General features: G+C 45.0%; 1 protein-coding gene across 1 annotated transcript in view; it reads left to right on the top strand.

Annotated features, from left to right (window-relative positions):
- PDE1C (phosphodiesterase 1C) overlaps positions 1–4,454 on the top strand; it is a 524,818-nt gene extending 520,364 nt beyond the window's left edge. Inside the window, exon 19 of the mRNA XM_045495246.1 lies at positions 3,439–4,454. Within this exon, the coding sequence (XP_045351202.1) occupies positions 3,439–3,482 (44 nt within the window). The 3' untranslated portion in view covers positions 3,483–4,454. The remainder of the gene's footprint in view (positions 1–3,438) is intronic.
- The last annotated feature ends 18,193 nt before the right edge of the window (positions 4,455–22,647 follow it).

The following is a 22,647-nucleotide window of genomic DNA, read 5'->3' as shown; positions in this document are numbered from 1 at the left end:
ACCTTCACTGTGCTGTGTTCTGGGAATTTGCAACTCTGGCGGAGTCATAGTCCTTGGTCCCCAAGGAGCTCTCATCGGGTGGGGAACGTAGCTTTATGACCAAATAACTACCAAACAATGTGATAAGTGAGGGCTGTGCTCCAGCTGTGAATAAAGTGTTTCCAGAATAGAAAGAGTTGTTAGCTCTGGGGAATGCTTTAGGCACAGAATTGGGATATATATATATATATATATATATATATATATATATATATATAACCTGCCCCCGCCCCCCGCCTTCCTTTCCAGTATCCCTTGCAGCCATTTCCCACCCCAGATCCCTTTCTCTAGTCCTACCAAATTCTTAACAAATCCCTCATCATCCCTGTCTCAGTTCATTTCTTCTTGGTCCCTCTGACGAGCCACATCTGGGGGGATATAGGCACGACTGCCAAGAAGGAAGAGAAACTATTGCTGGTTGTGGGCTCCTGTAAAGCCAGTCACCGGCTAGAAGAATCTTAAAGATGAAAACGAATAACTGATGAAAATAACTGAAGATAAACCTGAAGCTGAAGATTAAAAATAAGATACGAAGTAGTTAAAAATAGAGTAGAATAAAATTGAAGGGAAAACAAAACAAGAGCTTAACAGACCTTATTAATTTAAAAAATGAGAAAAATGATAATAGTGAGAAAATTGGATGAATTTAGGTTTAGAGCAGGAAAGGCTAAAACTTAAAAAAAAATAGAGGGTGAAAATATGGTAAGGAACTGAAAAATGATCAGGTAAGAGATAGTATGGAACTCATAAGAAATGTAAAATTAAGACAAAACCATTTAATATAGTCACCACCACTTCATGTAAACTCTCCAAATTTCTCATAAATGATATCTAGGAAAGACAGAATACAAAGAAAGAAAAACCCAAAAGGCAAAAAGTCACAGCACCACAAAATCTGAGATTAAAAGGTATTTAATCACAAATTCTCATAGGGACTATGCTTAATGATGAGGATTATGTGAATTTATGATTACAACAAAATAGATCAAAACAACATAATTATATTATAAATTTTGGTAAAACATTATTAGCCATCAAATGTATAATTTTGATGGAAATGTGTTTCCTAATGAGACAGTGAGGTCTTTTTCCTCATTAGATTATGGATCCATTGATGGATGTTATTTATTGTTGGAATGATATACTCTCATTTTGGGCATTGAAACGAGTGTTTGAGGAAAACTGGTTCACAGAGATAAATATATGGAAATAGATGAAGTTTTATTATAGTTATGTTCCTTAAATCTTTGAACCTCGTGTGGGTAATGTGCCAAAAATATACACTGGTAATCTAGCCCCAAAATAGTTATTCTGACAGTTTAAATAGGACCTATTTCAACTTTGTTGTCAGTGAAAAAGTGGAAATGATGTGGGTTGAAAAGGCATTAGAGTCACTCACTGGCTCAATTTTTTTCAGGTACACCAAGAAGTTTCACCTAGACTCATCAATGATGAGTCTACATGTTGGCCATTCACCACTTGGAAAAATAGAAACAATTACAGCATGCCTTTGTCGATATCATCCTTTCCTTGGGGCACATTTGAGAGAGGGGTGGTGGGTGACTTCGTTGCCTGCATCCCCTAAAGAAAGGGAGTTCCAAGAAAGCAACACAAAGGGAGTTCACATGCCTCGTTCTGACCTGTCACAGCAAAATGTTCAAGACAGAAGGCCTTGATTCACACTTAAATGAGGCTTCCACGGTTGACTCATGTTTTATGGCGGGCCTTCCCTTTGCAGAGTAAGATGGAAAATGGAAATTCATGTAAACACGCAGACCAGTTCTCAGGCAGCTCAGTTTTAGGGGACAGAGTACAGTTAAGCTGGGAAGATGAGTCATTTAAAGTGTCCTGCCTCCATGTGCCTCTTGGGAAGTCTTGTGATACACGTGGTTGGCATGTCTCATCTTGAGGACTGCTATTTGAAATTCTTGGCTGGAGCCTGCTTGGTCCCGTTTGGATGAGAATATCAATTCTAGGATTTTACATATTTAGTGGGGGGGAGCTGAGGAGGGCCAGAGCAGACAGTTTACCAAACCAGTTTCCTTTTCTGCTGGCCAGATGCTTAGACTTCCTTTCTCAGAATCCTTTGCAATCAAGTAGGTCACATGACCAATGTGTGGCCAATAGAATGCAGGGAAAGTGATGTATGTTTCTCCAACTCTTTCCCCAAACCTGTACAATTCTCAACAATTTCTCTGTGGCCTCACCAGCTGCTGCATGCGGTGGGTGCAGTGGAGGGGCCTGAAGCCCTAGGGATTGGTGGAACCATGAGATGGAAGGGGCCTGAATGACTGAGTAGAGGTAGGAGTCTCCTCCCCCAGCAACCCACACAGCACTGTGGCTTCACAGGAAACAATCCTTTCCTGTAATAACCCACCAAGACTTGGGGCTGTCTATTTCAGAAGCTAGCACCCCCCCTCAACAAACAATGTTTACTTTCAAATTTCTGCCAACGGTGGGATAAAAAATGTGCAAAGTTTTACTTCCTTTTATATCTTGTGGATTCTGGTTGGTGATAAATTGACCCAAATGTATTATCAGAGTCTTTGCGCCTTAGGGTTTGTATTTTGGGGTGAAGGGAAGGGGCAAGTCTGCTGGTCTTTAGATGACTGACTCTGCTTCTTTCTAAAATACCTCTAGAGTTGGGGCGCCTGGGTGGTGCAGTCAGTTGAGCGTCCGACTTCAGCCAGGTCACGATCTCGTGGTCCGTGAGTTCGAGCCCCGCGTCAGGCTCTGGGCTGATGGCTCAGAGCCTGGAGCCTGTTACCGATTCTGTGTCTCCCTCTCTCTCTGCCCCTCCCCCATTCATGCTCTGTCTTTCTCTGTCCCAAAAATAAATAAATGTTGAAAAAAAAAATAAAATACCTCTAGAGTTATTTTATGGTTTTTAATATTTTATTTTACTCCCTATCATTAACTGGATAAAACTTGATTTATATACAAAGACTTTACAAGAGGAAGGCATATCACTCACATATACACACATATCTATACTCACACGAAGATACACATTTCTTCTTAATCTTTGTGGGTAGTATTGCAAATAGTAAAATATGCCTTTAATATCGTAGAATTCATGGTGACTTTTTGTTATGCACTTTTTTCAAACAATGCTTTCCAAAAGTCTAAGTTTTCTTATATGAAAGTGGAACTTTTTAAATAATAATGCAGAGAACTATTGACTTAAAATATCTCTACTGTTTGTTCCCATTTATAAAATTCCCTAATTTCAGATAACTTTGTTCTTTTATTTATAGGTAAACTTATTACTTTCCATTCTATGACAACCCAGATGGAGAACCCACAACTCTTAACAAAGAGGAGAATGTTTTATTTTTAAATCAACTCACAAATTGAGTTCCAGTTCCCAAGATGAATGTTATTTGTATTTTATTACAGATTGTGTTAGACACCTAGAAACAGTCTACCAGGTTAAGGAATAAATATATGGATTGATGGATAAAATTCAAAGTCATAGCCACTAAAACTACCAGAGAGATACTTTTCGTTACCAAGATGATCAAGTCACTTCTCCTGCCTAAGAACTCCAGCTTCTCATTGCTTTCAGAACACTGTCTGAGTGCCTAAGAAGACCTTAGGTGCCTTCTGAGATCTGTGCCTGCCTGCCTTTTGCCTTGCCTTCATTCTTTGCCCCTCCCACACACGCTCCATGAGCAGCTGGAAATAACAACACTCCTGGGGTTCACGGCATTTGCATGCCTTGTTCCCTCTGCTTGGTTTGGGTCAGCTAGTAGCCAAGACCGGGGATAAGGTGGGGCAGGAACCCAGCAGGTAAGGGCAGCTTCTGGGTCATGGTCCTGGGTGGGCGGAGCTAGTTGGGATCTCACAACTTCAGCAGAGGCTTGTGGTCACTGTAAGTCAAGATCACAACCCAAGAGCAACGCCGCACACTGAGACGAGGGAGATGAGGCAGGGTGGTCAGAGGGCTCAGAAGCCGCGCTGCACCGTGAGTGGGCTTTTAGGTTTACTTCTGGAGGACTCCTGTGAATGCCTGGGCACCCTAGCACACCCCCATCATCAGACTTACTTCACAGCCCCATGGTTTATTAGCTATATGACCTTTCAAACAACCCTTTCCTTATTGATTAAGTGAACATAACAGTGGCAGGAATGACATTATAAAATGCATGTAAAGCTCATGGCATAGTGCCTGGAACATGGTCAGTACTCAATAAATAGTTATTTATATTCCCATCAAGACTATGAGTGCTTCCAGGAGCCTTCTTAAAATAAGACCATTACCTCTCACCCATTACATAGATTTCTAGGGGCTCTGGGAAGGCCTTTTTGCTCCCTATCCTTTTCATAATTTTCCCCTGAGCTAGCTGATGCCTGAGTGAGGCTTTATGCTATTCATTTAAAGGTGCTATCATTATTAAAATTCCTTCTAGAAAGCCTGGTTTGTGTATGTGTGTGGTGTGTGTCTAAATTATTGCTCACATCAGTCAGTAGTGTCTTAGTGAAGAGATCTCAGTAGATGATTGTACATCATGCACACAAGGTTGTCACTGAGTTTGGAGGCCAAAGGTTTGAGGATGGGGGCTGGCAGGGGGGCATGTATAGGGGTGTGGATGAGGAGTAGGGGGTTGAGATGAGGAAGGGAAGCTAGTATTTTCCAAAGGGGGCAAGCACATTTTGAGCATGTCCTATGAGAAGGTCTCTCTGGGACAGGCTTTCATATGTTAGTTCTTTATATCCTTACCACATCACAAGAATTATCGTTCCCGTTCTAACAAGAGAAAATGGAGGCTAAGAGCATTCAGTGTCCTGCATGGGGCCACACAGCAGGTGACTGGGGAAGCTTGGGTTTGAACCCCAGTCTGCCTGAGTCCAAAGCCCTGCCTTCTTTAGCAGCTAACTACCTCCCCAAGGGACCGATGGGTCCGCTGCCCTCCTGACACCTCCGAAGGCCCCTTTTAAAGTGCTCGGTACTATAGAAACTAGGCCCCTTAGGGTGGCCTCTCCGAAACCCCTCCTCCCCTAGCTGTTTCTTTTTAGGCAACACCTGTTTTGAAATGAGATTGCGTTCATCCCTGCTTCTCCTTACCTCTTCTCAACTCACATAATCCCTCTTCCTGGCTCACCTGGCTGAACGCTAGGAGGTGTGAACTGATAACCCCCTAGGACCCATCCCATCACTCAGGGCATCTGTAGGACCTCAGTGATACGGTGGTGGGGTGGGGGGAGGTGGGGCACAGATGGGAACTTGGGAGGGAAACTTGAGCCCAATGAGAAAACAAACAAATGTTAGTTGAGCACCTACTATGTTTTCAGGCTTTATATTCTCTTACTCAACCTATGTAATAGTCCACTCAGGCAAGCAAGGCTTAAAAGCTCCTGTTCATTTCTCTTCTTATTAATGATGACCAAAGTCACAGTGTTTGGGGATGGTTATTGTGGAAGAAACAGATACAAATTCAGGCTTTAGCTTCTCTGTACTATGACATCTTTGGAGTGGTGATATTTCATATGTGAGAGAATGAATTCTGAATATTATTTGGGGAAGGTCAGTTTGAACTATTGAAAAGCTGTAATTCTTGATTCTAGGTTTCAAAAGTTGTAGTTTTATTGTATATGAATACAAAGAGACCAAACTTGGTTAATGGCGGGTGTGTTCATTAATTGTTTTTCCTGCAGCTAAGGACAGGATCAGAGGAGTTGTTACAGTGAGCTGTTACAATGAGTTGTAATTGGAACATCAACCTCATTAAGTGGCCACTTCTTTTTTTTCTTAAGTAAACTCTACACCCAACATGGGGCTTGAACTCACAACCCTGTAATCAAGCATCTCATACTCTACCGACTGAGCCAGCCAGCTAGGTGCCCCTAAATGGCCACTTTTAAAGTGCCTCAAGGCTGGCCCTCTCCTGTTGCTCTTGTGTCTTTTCATACCATTAACACACTTTGCCATGTTCCATTTCTTTACAGAGCTTCTCTCCATAAAAGTTATTCTCATTAGTCATCCTGGTTCTCTCTCTCTCTCTCTCACACACACACACACACACACACTCATTTTTTGTGCACCCATTATTTTAACTCTGTGACATTTTTATTTCTGATAAAAGAAATTACAAAGCAAAACTAAGCCTCAACCTGTCTAAAGGATCACAAAAACCTGAATACGCAGGTTCTAAATGAATGTTTGCAGGGTATTAAAGGCACTACCTTAGCGCTGCAATGTGAATTTTCTCCAGCAGGTGGCGGTGGTGTGTAGGAAGAAAAGCTGCACTCTGAGACCAGGGTCTCCAGGATAGACCGGAATAGACGCTGACTGGGAACATTGCGTTTGAGTCCGCAATCCTGTATTGAGCCGCTCTAGTCTCCGGGCACCGCCCTAAATGTGCAGCGGATCCAGTAGGAGTGAGGCAGTGTCACCCAGCTTGGGGACCTCACAGTCATAGGGGACAATGTGTCCTTGTCTATCAGGCAGGGTCATTCCTTCTGCTTTTAGAGAAAAACCTTAAAAACAAATCCCACACCTTGTGGACTGCTGGTAGGAATGTAAAATGGTACAGCGGATGTGGAACACAGTACAGCAACTCTTCAAACAATTAAAGATAACTATCTGATCCAGTTCCACTTCTGGGTATATCCTTAGAACAACCAAAAGCAGGAAGCAACCAAGCGTCCATAGACAGATGAGCAAATAAGCAAAATGTCGTGTATCCGCAAAAAGGATGATTATTCAGCCTTGAAAAGAAAGGAAGTTCTGCCACGTGCTACAATGAATAAACCTTGAAGACATTATGCTGAGTGACATAAGCCAGTCATAAACAGGCGAATACTGTAAGATTGCATTTATATGAAGTACTTCAGAGTGGTCAAATTCAGAGAGACAGAAAGTAGAAGGGTTGTTGCCAGAGGCTGGGGGAAGGGGGAGTGGGGAGTTCTCGCTTCATGGGTACAGAGTTCTAGTTTTAGAAGACGAAAAGAGTTCTGGACCCCAGCGATGATTGCACAACGTAATGCCACTGAACTGCACGTTTAAAAATGGTTAAGATGGTACTTATGTGTATTTTACCACACACACACAAACACACACACACACACACACCCCTCCATAACAAGTCCTCTGCCCCTGGGCCCCCTTGTACTGTTTGCCCTCATTATAGAGACACAATAAAATTCCTAAGCAAACCTACACACATGTCCAGGCAGGGAGCCTGCAAACAAGACCTGGGAAGAGAGTGTGTGTTTAATTGCTTGCCAATTGTAGCAGTTGTGACCTTTCAAAGATACAAAAAAAAAAAAAAAAAAAAAAAGATAAATCCCCTGCCTGTGGCTCTAGCCACAGACCCACAAGCAAAAAGAAACAATTGTTTATTGACCATCTACTCTGGGCCAGGCGGTCTACTTTATATTCTCTCATTTAACTTTTATTACCACCTCAAAGAGCCAGGATAGGCCATTATTCTCACTTGACAGGTAAAGAAACAGAGGCTCCAAGTTCACAATATTCCCCAAGATCCAGAGCTAGTAAGCGTCAGGGGTGGGGTCTGAATTCTGACTCCAGGGGATACTCTGACAAGGAGCCCACAGGCCTAGGCTTTGCTTCTATTGAGGCAGAGCTTAAGGGTGAGGGGAGGGTATGAGGATCACCCGAGGCCCTTTCACCTGGTGAGAAATCAACTTCCCATCTGGATTGGGTAGAGGATTCTGCAATTCTAATGAGCTCCCAGGTGTCAGGGAAGGTGCTGGGCCACACTTGGAGTAGCAAGGCTTTAATCTGCAGACATTCCAGAACTTTCTGCATCTCAGCAGCTTTGTCTCAGGACTCTAAGCCAAAAGAACTTCCTTTTCCAATTTTTACGTTGTTAGCTTCACACAACTTATTAGGCATTCTAACAACTTAGCAGCCATTTAAAAAGAATTATATGCATAAATTGAAAGAAAACTATGATACTTTAATTTTATTCTTAAACAACCACAATTACTTACCAATGAGATATATGCACACCCGAGGTCTGCACAGTTTCTCAAACCTTGGAATCACTGTGGACAGCAACACCCTCATTCACTTTTTTTTTTTTTAATGTTTTATTTATTCTTGAGGGAGAGACAGAGCATGAGCGGGGACGGGGCACAGAGAGAGGGAGACACAGAATCTGAAGCAGGCTCCAGGCTCTGAGCCGTCAGCCCAGAGCTTGACGCGGGACTCGAACTCACGAACCATGAGATCATGACCTGAGCCGAAGTCGGATGCTCAACCGACTGAGCCACCCAGGCGCCCCCCTCATTCACTGTTCTTTATTGGTGTGTGTGTGTGTGTGTGTGTGTGTGTGTGGGTGTGTGACACACTTGCTCTTTAGCACAGCAGCAGTCAAAAACTCAGCTTTGAAAAGATAGGACATGTTGAAATATGAACTACCTGGAATCAGTAGTGAACACAGAATCCAACAGATATCAAGTATTGATGTATTTCCCTCGAAATTTAAAGGATCCATAATGCTCCAGGGTTCCTCGGTGCACGGTTTGGGAAGCACGGCTTTAAGACACCGATTTGTGTTAGAGAACAGCAGTAAGGAGCCTGGCCAGGGCTTTGGACCAGGAGCCAAGGGACACTTTAAGTTACTTTGTGACCTCAGCGGGTTGCCAGGGTCTTGGGGTCATTTTCTGACCAGAGCGGGGACCACATGAACTAACTGTTAAGATCCTTCAGATAAAGTATCTATGATTTTCATGGTCGGTGCACACGTCTCTGGGGCCGTGGCTCATCATCAAATCTCACAGTACCGTCTTCATAGGAGTTGCTCAGTAAAGAGCTGTGCAATGAGCACTTTCTAAAAACATCTTAATTTCTGGTGGAATGGGGTGGGTGGAGATTTTATTACTTTTGAAATATCCAGAGCATTTTTAGGTGTGAAAGAAACTTTTCAGGGGCCAGCGTTTTACAAGTAATTTTGAAAGGATGCACACGTAGTGAAGCCATTTGTGTCATGGAATCCCGGAAGGGCAGGGATATTAATAAACAATGAACAAGGACTCAAAACTAAAGTCTGGGAGTGGCTGGGTGGCTCAGTCGGTTAAGCATCCGACTTCAGCTCAGGTGATGATCTCGCGGCTCGGGAATTCTAGCCCCGTGTCCAGCTCTGTGCGGACCACTTTGTGGGTTGAGAATCTTAGGCATCCATGGTCCCCTCACCAACCCCTGTGCAGAGGGGTGACCTGACTGTGTGCTACATTCAGCAAACGACATAGCTCCCAAAAGCCATAACTGGGAGGGAGCTCCCTGCCCTATTTTAATGCTGGGGCTCAGGTATAATCCAGGTAATTGAAAGAAACCATTGGGAGTGGATAAGGAGACAATCTCTATGTGTTTGAGAGGTAAAAAATTAGGCATTGTAAGCCAATTTATTTAATGAATAACAAACACAGATCAGCAGAATGCCAGCCATTCTTATTCTTTTTCTGTGTGGAAACCCTATAAAATGACTTTCCATTTCAAATGGAAGTTCCAAGCTCAGAGCCTGACACACATCCCTAAAACGACCTCACGTCAATATCAGGATGAATCACTGTTACCCCCCACCTAACTCAGCAATCCTCTCCCCTAATCATAAGGAGGCATCAGGGCTCTACCAAACCTACCTTTTGAGGATCAGATTAAAGAACATCCACCAATGAATTCTCCAGGTCTTCCTTGGTTTGCAGTTTACCGTTACCAATTTTAGTCATATTGTTAACACAAATTGCGGGAATGAAGAGCTCTAAGTACGTGGGTGTGTAAGTCGGAGTTCTTTAGAGAAACAGAACCAATAACACAGAGAGAGAAAAATCTGAGGCATTGGCTCATGTGATTGGGGGTTTGCAAGTTTGAAATATGCAGGGCAGTCCAGCAAGCTGGAAACACAGGCAGGGTTTCTACGTTGCAGTCTTTTTTTTTTAAATGCTTATTTATTTTTTTGAGACAGACTGGGAAAGAGAGGGAATGAGTCGGGGAAGGGCAGAGAGGAGAGAGAGAGGGAGACACAGAATCTGAAGTAGGTTCCAGGCTCTGAGCTAGCAGCACAGAGCCTGATGCGGGGCTCGAACCCACGAACTGCGAGATCAGCCAAAGTCAGTCGCTTAACGGACTGAGCCACCCAGGTGCCCCACTCTGCAGGCTTGAGGTCAAATTTCTTCTTTGGGAAACTTCAGTTTTTGTTCTTAAGGCCTTCAAATGATTGCATGAGGCCCGCCTACATTGTGCTCTACCGACTTAAATAGGAATCACATCGTAATCATACTTCCTCAGCAACATCTATCCTGGTATTTGACCACACAGTTGGCCACCAGAGGCTACCCAGGTGGACAAAATTCAGCATCACTGTTGGTGTCCAAAAATGACTGAGTCCCTCAAAAACGGCCTAAAATTAGCTATTTATCATAATTCAGTTGCTACCACTTTGAGATGAACAAAACCTAGAGGGAGAAAACATTCAGGGTGGAGGAACTTTTCCAGGTAAATGTCTTAAGAAAATGAAATACTGAAGTTCCTCCTCCAACGCCCCATGTCTGGGCTTCCTGGCCCCACACAGTGAATGGGAACATCTGAGGGGGTGTGGGAACATCTGCATGTGCGTGATCATCACAAGGCAATCAATCTCTGGGTTGATGTACCCTTTACATCGACATTTCCTCCTCCGCCAGGGCAAGTCCCCTCGGAATAACACCCTGCTTTTTCAGATTCAGAATTGAATGGAGCTCTGGGAAAATAAACAAAGCAAAGGAACGCCCTCCATGCCCACCTCTCTCCTCTCTGGGCCGGAATAGGGGCCAGATCAACCCTGGTAAGAGGTAAACTTTGTGGAAGTTCGGCATCGTGCCTGGAGCATTGCGAAAAAAGGTGTGCCCGGAACTATTTTGCCTTAGCGTTTACTGGGAAGATGCCATTTCCCCCCAAACATGTGGTCCTTAGTTGTATGAAGAGGTGATTTGTAGCCACTGATTGGTGGGAGCTTCTGGGAAGAGCTAACCTAGTCCCAACCCATTGATCTTCAGGCTCCCTTTTCATCCTTAGGGTCTTGTAGGTTCCTGTGAGCTTGCGGGAGCTGTGGTGCCTGATGCTCCTGCCGCCTCCCTCAGGCACTCCCCACCATGCAGCGACACAGACGGTCCAGTGTCATTCCTCCCTGTAAGGTCACCTAGAGGCTTCCCAGCAACGGGATGGGACGATGAAGGTCTGATTTCCTCTGCTGCCCTGCAAGGCCCTCCCTGATCTGCCTACCTGTACCTTTCCAGTTCATTTCCCCGAAACTCCTTGCATTTTCTGATCTAGTCGTTAGGTGTTCAGACCCACCAGGCTAGTTTAGGTCTGTCTTATTTGTCGCTTCCTGCCCCCCCGCTGTGTCATTTCCTCTTTTGTCCACCCTTCCTATCCGCTTTCATCGGTCCTCTAACCCTTAAGCTTTTTCTGGGTCACTCATTTCCTTCCAAGCAAAGTAAACCCACTATTAGGTGTGACCTCTGCCCCGCGAATGGGTATCTGCATGTATTGCAGTGAATTGTATCTATTTATTCATATGTGTGTTTTCCCTTCCTCACTGAGGACAGAAATGATTCAACCTCTCTGCCTGCGGCAACTAATAAAGTGCTTGCCACAGAGGATGCACACACGCTTCAGTCGAAAAATTGAAAATGAGGTCCTTAGCAAATGCTTATTTAACTGGGCTGACCTGGAAGCCGAGGTTTTCTTTCCCACACTGCAGGGGGGCGATTCCAGTTTGGAAGGGCTCACAGACTGAGATGAACCGTGTGTAGACAGTTGACAGCTCAGAGGTCAGAGAGGCGGAGGGGTGGTTGGGCTGACATGGCCCTGGGGAGGACTGGGGGATGCTGGGGTGGGGGGAGCTGGAAGCCTGGTAAAGGGGGTGAGGAGGAAGTCTAGTGGAGGGAGCAGAAATTGAATGCAAGAAGTGAGACTGGAGGTCAGTGATCCTGAAATATTTTCTGCAGAGATGAAAGCATCTGTGTGTGTGTGTGTGTGTGTGTGTGTGTGTGTGTGTTTTGAGTATGTACTCTTGTGCATGCACAGACACGTGTGAGTTTGTGCAGCACAGTATCTGTCGGTGAGGTCACAAACAGGAGAAATCGGGGGAGAGAGCTGAACTAAGATTGAGTTAACCAGAGGAACCAGAGGCTTTAAGTGCAGGATCTCAATTACTTGTCCCATCAACATGGTAAGGAAGGTATAATAAGCAAACTGTTTTTACACATGAGGACACTGAAGCGAAGGGAGGCCAAGGAACTCGCCACCGAAGGCATAGCTGGTAAATGACCGAGCCGCCAGTCATACTGGCGTAGTAGTTCCAAAGCTCCCCATGTGGTACATGTCCTCCCTGGATGAATATTTGTGCTCTTAAATTAGGTTTGCATGTTTTGTATACAGCATGGTCCTGACAGAAGTTTAAATTGTTTCATTTCCTCTCCTGGAAACAATCAGAAAAACTTGTTTTGTAGCAATTATGATCCTGGATTAAAGGGAGAAATCTCCTGGTATTTTTTCCCCATGCCCAAGCATCTCTCACTTACCTGATACTGTTCTTTTTATTGGACTGAGCTTGCGATCTAGAGCTGGCCTTCAGTCAATCTCCTTGACAGGAATCCTTCGGGGTATAGCCCTGCCCTTCTCCAAGATCCCTTGTGTGAGAAGCTTTTCCTTGATGTAAAATGGAGAGTCAACTACAGGGTACAATGGATTCAGAGTCGGAGGGTTTTACTGAGGTTAAATTTACTGCTACTATTAAACTTTAAAAGGGCCATGCAAGGGGCGCCTGGGTGGCTCAGTTGGTTAAGCGTCTGCCTTCGCTCAGGTCACGCTCAGGATCATGCTCAGGATCATGATCCCGCGGTTTGTGGGTTCGAGCCCCATGTTGGGCTTGTACTGACAGCTCAGAGCCTGGAGCCTGCTTCGGATTCTGTGTCTCCTTTTCTGCCCCTCCCCTGCTCAGGCTCTGTCTCTCTCTCAAAAATAAATAGACATAAAAAAAAAATTTAAAGGGTCATGCAAGAGGTAAAAATGTTAAAAAATGCAAAACCTCTTTTACTCTTTTGTCTTACTGCCTCCTCACCAAATGGCTGCTCTGTGGTGTATTAGGAGTTGAGGTTTTATGAAATTTGTCATTCATGCCAGAGCAAAGCCTCTGGTAAAGAGCAAATGAAATTCATTCATCCCGGGTTACTCCCAGACCAAGCCCATCAACCACGGTCTCTGGGCAGGGGCAGCCATATCTGAGGAAGGCCCAAGTGGAAGATTACCCTTATTCAGTGGAATGAACAAAGAAAATCGACGTTTACCAAAAAACTTCTATCGTTTGTTTTATGCCTCCTTTATGATACACCAGGTGCTAGAAATTTTCACATTTTTTTCATTTAATCTTTACAAAAGCATAGCAAAGTCCGATTTATTTATTTGTTTGTTTGTTTATTTATTTATGATGAGGAAGCATGACTCCAAAGAGGTCAAGACATAGGCCTAGAGTCAAATCCCAGGCCAGTGGTTTGGAGTCTGAAACTGAGCCAGGTCTACCTGATTACAACGTACAAAACCCAGGCTCCAGACAGGAAAGATATATCACCAAAGAATGTGGACTATGTTCTTCGGCTTCCACCCCTCTTTGCTTTCACTTCAGTCCTTAGAACTGAAATTCTCACGTTTCCTTCTCTCTTTCTCTAAGCAAGCTCAGATTTCACCCCCTCTGTTAATTCTTCTACGACCTCCCTGGCAGTACTTAGCCTCTCCTCTGACCCCAACTCTTCCAGGTTCCAGAACTGACATTTGTCTAGCACTGCACGTAGTAAGTCATCAGCATTTGCTGATGGCTTCCTCTACGGTGGTGTGAACTCAGAAAAGGCTGGGATGATGTCTTATTTTTTTTTTAAGTTTATTTATTTATATTTTGAGAGAGAGAGAGAGAAAGAGAGAGAGCAGGGGAAAAGCAGAGAGAGAGTGAGAGACACAGAGACAGAGAATCCCAAGCAGGCTCCACATTGTCAGCATGGAGCCTGATGCGGGGCTTGAACTCACAAACCGTGAGATCATGACCTGCATTGAAACCAAAAGTTGGATGCTTAACCGACTCAGCCACCCAGGTGCCCCACTATCTCTGAACTATCAATACTCAGAAAACAGTGGATGACCCATAAATACCCAAGGAATGGGGGGATAAATTAATATAACTTCCAGAACTTCCAAATAGAAAACTGACCACAAGAACCCTAACATAACTTCCAAAATGACACCATCAGACCCAGAGCCAGGTTCTCCCAGATTTCTGGGGAGACCTGCACCTGATTAACACACATATATCCTCCAGATCTCAGTGCAAACAAATGCTGTTCCTCCAGGGGAGACTTTTCTGACTGCCCCTCTGCCTCCAAGACGAGGCCAGGCTCCTTTGTTATAAGTTCCCATAACCCTGATTTAGTCAATATAAATACTTAATTGAATTATTTCCGTTTGAAACTATCCTACTGGTCGACTGTAGGCTTCCAGTGAGCAAGGTCCTTGTTTACCTTCCCATCACCGTGTCTGGTGTATGTCCAGTCCTGTGTTCAATAAGCGTTTATTGAGTGAATGTGGCTACTAAATTTCACACCAAAAGAAGAACACAGAACGTTGAGTCAAAGCCCAGAAGAGCAGTCAGGTTGACAGACCTCGGGCTCAGGACAGACAGGTTGGAGTGAAGCAAGAGCGGCGTGCCTGCAGAGCAGTTGAGGGTGTGGGATCTGGCGTTTGCAGGAGGGCTGGTGGGGAACCGAGGGTAGCTCGTGCTTCTGGAGGGCGAGGCCAAAGCATGCTGGGAGGGGATGGGAAATCCAACGGTGGGGGGCAGGTGCAAAAGGAGTCCGCTAGAGGAAGTTTTTATCAGCAAAGAGACACAGCACCTGCTGAGGGGTTCCGGTGCAAATATGACAGGGTTCCAATCCCAGGGGTTATACTTATCATGTGAGCCTTGGGCTCTTACTTTTCTGGGACTCTTTCCCCTTCCTAGTGCCCGTGAATGGGATTGTTGTGAGGTTGAAATGAGAATCCACTGGGGATAGCATCCTGCTCAGGGCAGTTATTCTGACCGTCTCATCTCTCTCCACGCTCTCCCCTTTCAACCGAGCCTTCTTTGTGCAACCATGGCTGTGGTTGGACATCTAGCCTGGCTCTCTCAAGAGCAAAAGCATCTGAGTGTGTGTCTGTGGATTGGATCTTCCTGTCTAGAGTTTTCCCAAGCATTCCTGGAAATCTAACAAATTCCATTATTGGGGTTATTTAACATCGAACATTTAACTTGGAGTTTCCAAACCCTACTGGCTCTGCCACACGAGGATGTTAACATCTCTTTCAACTTAAAGTCACTTGCTTCTCTACACCCAACCCAACTGCTTGGATGGTTGATTCTATTTCCAACCACAGCATCCCAAATCAGATACGTTTACATTCCAAATGTTTGCTGCCCAATACAATAGGCACTACCCACATGTGACTATTAATATTTAAAGGAATGAAAATTAGATAAAATTAAATATTGAGGTCCCAAGTCTCCCCGGTCACATTTCAAGTGCTCAGGAGGCATAAGGTGGCAAGTGCCCACCATATTGGACATCACACACCTACAGCATTTCCATCATTGCAGGGAGTTCTGCCGGTCAGCATTGTTCCGAATAAATGGATGTTCATCTCCTCATTTAAGCTCCGTGATAAAGGAGCCCTGTTGTTGAGAGCCAATCATCTCTGAATGGCAAACATAAACTCTGCTCTAGAATTCTCCTTCTGTTGACCTCTTGTCTTACTACTGCAGATTAACGTTGAGCTTGCAATGAAATGGGCCACAGGATGTTCTGTCTTTTGCCAAGCATTGTGTGCTTGACATTGGTTTGACAGAAGATTTGGGGTGAGATTTATATGCGTATGTTCACACACACACACACACACACACACACACACATATACAAGCATGCAGTTGAGGGTTTTGTCGTGGAGCCTGTCTTTAAACCTCTCGTGACAAATCCAGAATACTCTCTTCTTCTCTAAAATTAATATCTGCGGCTGATAAGAATTTTGTTGCAGAGGCAGGGCTTGGTAAAACCAGGCCTTGATTTTCTGTAACTCCACTGCATCGGAAGTAATGCTTTAAAGTACTAAAAAGTATAAATATTTGTACTGTTGGCAAATGTACATCGCTCCTTCACCAAATACCCAAATGGAGAAAAAAAATAAAAGCTTCCTCTCTGTTTTGGGTCGTTAGAGCAAAGCTCTAGGAGGGGATTTATAACTACACAGTTACAAATTATGAATGTGCATTTGTTCAAGAACTACACCCTGTTGATTTGCTATTTAGTTTTTTTATTGCTGGCTTTTGCTTTGCTCTATAGGAGACCGGCTGCAGATTTGGCGGCTGCTCAGACTGAGGAATCACCAGGGACATTGTTCCTATTCAGAAATGCGCGGGGTATATCAAAGACGGAGCTTGCAAACATGTATATTAAAACCCATACATTACCCACACGATGAAAACCTGCATCCCACTCAACACGGGAGGCTTGGGGCTGAGTGTGAATCGAGGACTCTCACATTGGAAGCGGCTGAAGGAATGCTTGGCCTCCCTAATTACCTAGTTACTGCGCTTCCTAACTCTGCTCAGCAAAGTCCTCAGGGTTTCCATAAAGGCCAGAGGAGGATGAGGGGAGGAGGGACGGCAGGGGAAACAGGGCGCTTCCCAGCACGCTCTCACTTAACACCTCTGCTTCTATGTGTTCTACATATCAGCCTTCCCAGTATCATCTCCTTTCAAAAGGATCCTTCAAACACTTGACAATGGAAGCAAGAAGATTTCCTGTGGGATTAAGGGGTTTAAGGAAGAGCAGCATTGGCCATAGTGCTTGTTTTCTTTCTGAACAGAAGCCTTAGAGCAATGGGTGTGGACCAGGATGCCTCAAGCCCTTCACATAGATGTTGGCTCATTTCAGCAAATGTGTGGAATTTATTTTTGTCGCAACTACTGTCAGAAGGAACATAGAGCCACGTGGTTATGCAATGGGATGGTGGGGGGCAACGTGTGACTGCGAAAGAATGAAGGGATCACGTCAAGGAAAGAGCTGTTTCCAAGAACACGTGAGAACTTGACATCAGGAAATTGTGCTAGCATTGACCAGAGCAGTAAAGAGTTGAATCAGTCATGGGGCACCTGGGTGGCTCAGTTAATTGAGCATCCAGCTCTTGAACTCGGCTCAGGTCGTGATTTCACGGTCCGTGACTCAGAGCCCTGCATCGTGCTCTGTGCTGACAGCGTGGAGTCTACTTGGGATTCTCTGTGTCCCCCTCTCTCTGCTCTTCCCTGGCTTGTGCGTGCCTGCTCTCTTTCTCTCTATATCAAAAATAAATACATAAACATTTAGAAAAGGAGCTGTATCAGTCACTTAGCATTCAAGGACAACCTGGTTGGCACTGCAAGAACTGGGGAAGATGCCTTATCAAAATTTCCTGAAGCAGGTAGTCTTGTCTTAATGATGTTCACCTTTTAATTTCATCAGTCGTGCTGCTACAAGATCTGGTCAGCGAAAGTGTGGAGAACATATGATATTTGAGTACCACTGCAAAAAAGGGTGAAAGAAACAGGTGCCCGCACTTGCCTAGGCTCATAGCAGCTCCCCTGTCCTTAGCACAGCCAGCGTCTGTCTCTTGGGTCCACTGAGGGCAGACTGATTAAGTAGCGAATGAAGTTTAAGCTTTGTGGCCCTTTACTTGCAGGACCTTCTTGAATGCTGGGGGGTAGCTGGAAGCCATAGAGTGTTCAGGGAGGAGGGAAAGCCAGGCTGCCATCTGGAAGCATTTCTGGTAAATTGCGAAAGAAGCCACAGAAGACCCTGATATTCAAGTTTCCAGAACTTGGATTTACCCCAGGGATCCACTCTCCCCACATCGACACCCTCCTAGTTTCACACATTTCTTTCAAACTCCTGTCTCTCAACCTGCCTTTGCCTTCATCACTGCTGCTATTTGTGGCCCCCTGCTGGTAACCAAGGGTCAGTTTGGTATTCAGGCTGGTTCTAGAACTACAGGAGGGCCCTGAACTTGACTATACCACCCTTAGAGGGTGTTTCACACATTTTCCCCTAGGGTGATCCCAGGACCCATGACAAGCCCGTAGGAGCTACCCTGGGTGCCTGGCAGCAGCTTTTAGCTGCAGAAGGTTGTATGCAGCAGTCATTCCTCTACACCCAGCTGCCAGGATCATAGCACAAGGTGGCAGTTGGTCCTTAGCTGTACAAAACTGTCAAAAGAGGGGTGCCTGGGTGGCTCAGTCGACTACGCATCCAACTTCAGCTCAGGTCATGATCTCACGGTTTGTGGGTTTGGGCCCCGCGTTGGGCTCTGTGCTGGCAGCTTGAGGCTGGAGGCAGCTTTGGATTCTGTGTCTCCCTCTCCCCTCCCCCCCACCCCCCCGCTCATGCTCAGTCTCTCTCTCTCTCTCTCTCTGTCTGTCTCAAAAATAAATAAACATTAAAAAAATAAACAAAATAAACAAACATTAAAAAAAATCAAAAGATTAGGACTTTTTTTGTAACAGTAGGTCCTGGAAAAGTTCATGGCAAATGTGATTTCTTCCAAGACTCAGGCACAGGTGGGCATGGGGTCTCAGGGTCTTTGAATCCATACGACAAGCTGACTCACCTAGAAGTCACCTGGAACAGCAGGGATGATTTGGGCCTCAATGGGTCTCAGAACTCCTCCTGTTTACCTCAGCCTGTGGAGGCATTGGGCGCACTAGAATTCTCACGTTCTCAGGAGTATGACGCACAGGACCTTGGGCTATAGACAATGGGATGGACCAAAACTCTGCAGGCCGGAGGTCAAGGCTGATGGAAGGTATGTCTAACACTTCAGAGCTCCTAGCCTAAACTGTGCTGGGAAGCCAACAGACTGGAAAATGGACTGGAGGTACAGAGAATTCCTTCTGTGATTAGAAAAAAGAACAAAGATGCCTTCCACACGCAATTAATGAGAAGCTCAATTGCTCTTGCAATAATAATAATACATCTGAAAAAAAAACTGTTTCTGCAAATTATATGGTCAAACCAACATCTTAGATTTTCCCTTGTCATTTGTCTCAAATGTCAATAGATTGGTATTTTCTCCACGTCCTACGTAATCACTAGGGTGAACACATATGGTGATAATACAGCAGCTTAAAAAGCAGAAGCGTTAGGTGCCAGAGCACAGCGACTCTGCTGTGCTGGAAACCCCCCAACTCCAGCGTCTGTGAGGTCTTCACCTTGGCCGGCCATGGCACCCTTAAGCCATGACACTCACACCCTCAGGTTACTGGGCAACTGCCCCTCCCTCTGACTCCACCATTGATTCTGAGGGGAGAGGACTTGCTAACAGAAAACCCTGCTCACCGGAAGGTGGGCTGCTAATTGAGAGAACTCTCTGGTACCAACGGGAGGACCTGGGGTCCAGAACACAGACCAGCTTGCTGTGGCTATAGTGACTCTCCGGTCTACTGTAAGAGTTAGTAACCTTGTGTTCCTCCAGTTTGGCAGATGGCATGGCAGCCTTGCACTATCAGGTTTGGTGTCTCACAAAGTTCATTCCTTCGCCCACTCACTCGCTGGCATTTCTAGACCGTTTATGTCATGCTAAATTCTATGCCAGGCATAGGGTGTTAGTGGTGCAGAACCAGATGCAACCTCTGTATTCATGGCGAGGAGACAAAGGTTAACCAGTTTTGCAAATGGATGATCATGAAAGACAAGGACCATGAAGGAAGAGAACTTGGTGGTTGGAGAACACGTGAGTAATGGAGAAGCCCGACCTGGTCAAAAAGGTGAGAAAGGGGCACCTGGGTGGCTCAGTTGTTTAAGTGTGTGACTCTTGATTTCGGCTCCGGTCGTGATCTCACAGTTCGTGAGTTCGAGCCCTTTACTGGGCTCCACACACTCTGCGGTGAGGAGTCTTCTTAGGATTCTTTCTCTCTCCCTCTCTCTCTGCCCCTCTTCTGCTCCCCACCCCCCAAAATAAATAAATAAGTTTAAAACAAAAAGTGGCTAGGAAGAGGTTCCTTGGGGAGGTGTCATTTTGCTGAGCTCTAAAGGCTGAGTGGACTTCGCCGAGTGTCCTGTGACCCCGGGTGGGGGAGTGGGTGGGAGGGAGGGGAGAGGATCATCCCTGGAAGCGGCAGGATGCTGTGGTAGAGGGAATGTTGCACACGTTAAGAGTTGTCAGGAGGCCAACACCCCTGGAGCACAGAGGAGGGTGAAGGGAGTAGTCCCAGGCTCTAGATGTTTGCCTTTATTCTAAGCCAGAAGAAGACACTAAGGCGAGGTCAGACATGGTCAGATTTGGGTTTTGGAAAAGATCAGTCTGGCCGTGAAGTACAACAGAATGGATAATATGTGGGCTGGGGTGGAATGAGAAGATGAAGATAATCCACTCACTTCCTTCAAGCATAGGATCTGCTACTCACCATCAGATTCTGGGTGTCAGAAAGGTGAAAATGTTTATGTACTTAGGCAAACATGAGTCTCCTTAGAGAGGGCAGGGAAAAGTCACGAAAGGGAACCGTTTACATATTGCACTCCTTTCTGGATCACTGAAAAACCTCCCTCTTTAAGCTTCTCTGTCCTCCAGAACTGGCTTTTAGGGGGATTTTCAGGACAGTTTTGTAAAATACAAAGAGTGCTGGGCTAGGAGTTCAGAGACCTGAATTCCAGTCTTGGCCACTCCTTCAAGTCAATATCCTTGGCTAGTACGCGTTCCTACAATGGCTTCTGAGGATCCAGTGAGATGATATAGGAAAAAGATTGAACAAACACAAGGGCTCAGAGCACGCTGTTCCTTTCGTGAAGGGCATTATTTAAGTAGCATTTAATAAATTTTAAATATAGTTTATAAATGATTTAGTTGATAAATATTGAAGTATATACTGCTTTTTGTAAAAAATTTTTTAATGTTTTTATTTATTTTTGAGAAGCAGAGAGAGACAGAGCATGAGTCAGGGAGGGGCAGAGAGAGAGAGGGAGACACAGAATCTGAAGCAGGCTCCAGGATTTGAGCTGTCAGCCCAGAGCCCGATGCGGGGCTTGAACCCACAGACCGTGAGATCATGACCTGAGCCAAAGTTGGATGCTTCACCAACTGAGCCACCCAGGCACCCCTATATATTGTTCTTCTGAAGCTCTCACATAATTATAAGGACAAGAGGATCTGTAGTTTGCTATCTTAGTCAACCTTGACGTTCACATTTGTCATCAGGAGGCAGAGTGACATTGGTTAGGATGAGCACAGTGGTATTCCATTTTCTATTTCTTCTCTGGGAGTCCCCTGAAAAACGAGGACTCTTATTTTGCTGGAAGGACCTGCTACCATAGGTTAGGAAATTCCTACCTTTTCTTCTTGCAAAAGGTAAGCTGATATCAGGGGCTCTTGAGGCAAGAGCTCTTTTCAAATAGTGCATTATTTTCCCTGCACATTTATCTATGAGCAGTCTCCTGCCCTGATTTTGTGGGTCAGGAATCATGGCCATCCTAGGGTTCTGAACCCTCTGTACAGATGATACTTCAAAGCCAGTTCAAAGCAATCTTGTGTCCAGGAGAACAGGAGGGGGATATTCTCAACTCATGGGTTTCCTGTACAGTCATTCCCTGCCTTGGGGAGTTTTTGAGTAACCTTTTCACACTTACAAATTACATCTTAGTTCCACAAGATGACAGAGGCTCTACAAAATCCATTATGGAACTAGCCTCTTATTCTCAGCTAGGAAAAATAATTGCCTGACTAGCTTGTTTTCACAACCGCATGCTATCTCAATCTATCCTTGTTTTAAGAAACAACCTGGACAACACAGGCTTGGGAAGGAAAGTTCACTTAATTGAATTGAAAAGGAAACACGGCTTGAGTCCTTTATGATTCTATCCCTATCCTTCAGCACCTGCTAAGTTCTGCCTCCCCAAGTGATAATTACACATGAGAAGTTGGCTGTGTGATCTCAGGCAACAGTTTTTAAAGAGGGTCTGGATCTAAAGAAAGGCAGCAGTCCTGTGTGGGGGTGTCTCACATCTGGTGCCTCCTCATCCAGGTAGCTTGGGGTTGGTAGATGCCTTCAGAAGGGACAAATGGCCAACTGGTTTGCCGGTTCTGTTGGGATGCCTTTACTTTGGGCCTTCTTTCTGAATAGGCTACCATATAATGCTTTTATTTTCTTAATTCTATTATGTGGCGGGAGGGAAGTTGTTCACAACGTACTAAGAACTGTCTATTTTAATCAGAATGTATCCTCATTATGAAGCCTCTACTTAAGCTGCCCAGAAAAGAGCCATGTGGGTCAAGGGAAGTAAGGGAGATTAGATTTCAGTCCAAATCACCCCAGCGGTGTCCAGCATTGGTTGGATGTTTGACTGGCTTTGCCCCTCTGCATTCTGTGAACCCTCCTTTTCAGTGGAGACGGTGACAAAGGCCATTCCCAGAAGGAGGAGGGCTACTCTTTCAGTTCTGGCTGTGCAAGTGATGGGATCTCCTTATTGGAAGTCCTTTGTCAGGTGCTGTCATTGAATTCCGTATGATCGCTACCCATTTAATATCCACGCAATGGAGATTTGGCAATAGAAGAGGTAGAG

The sequence above is a fragment of the Leopardus geoffroyi genome, chromosome A2, assembly GCF_018350155.1.
Source record: "Leopardus geoffroyi isolate Oge1 chromosome A2, O.geoffroyi_Oge1_pat1.0, whole genome shotgun sequence".
Taxonomy (NCBI): domain Eukaryota; kingdom Metazoa; phylum Chordata; class Mammalia; order Carnivora; family Felidae; genus Leopardus; species Leopardus geoffroyi.
This window is presented reverse-complemented; position numbering and strand designations above follow the sequence as displayed.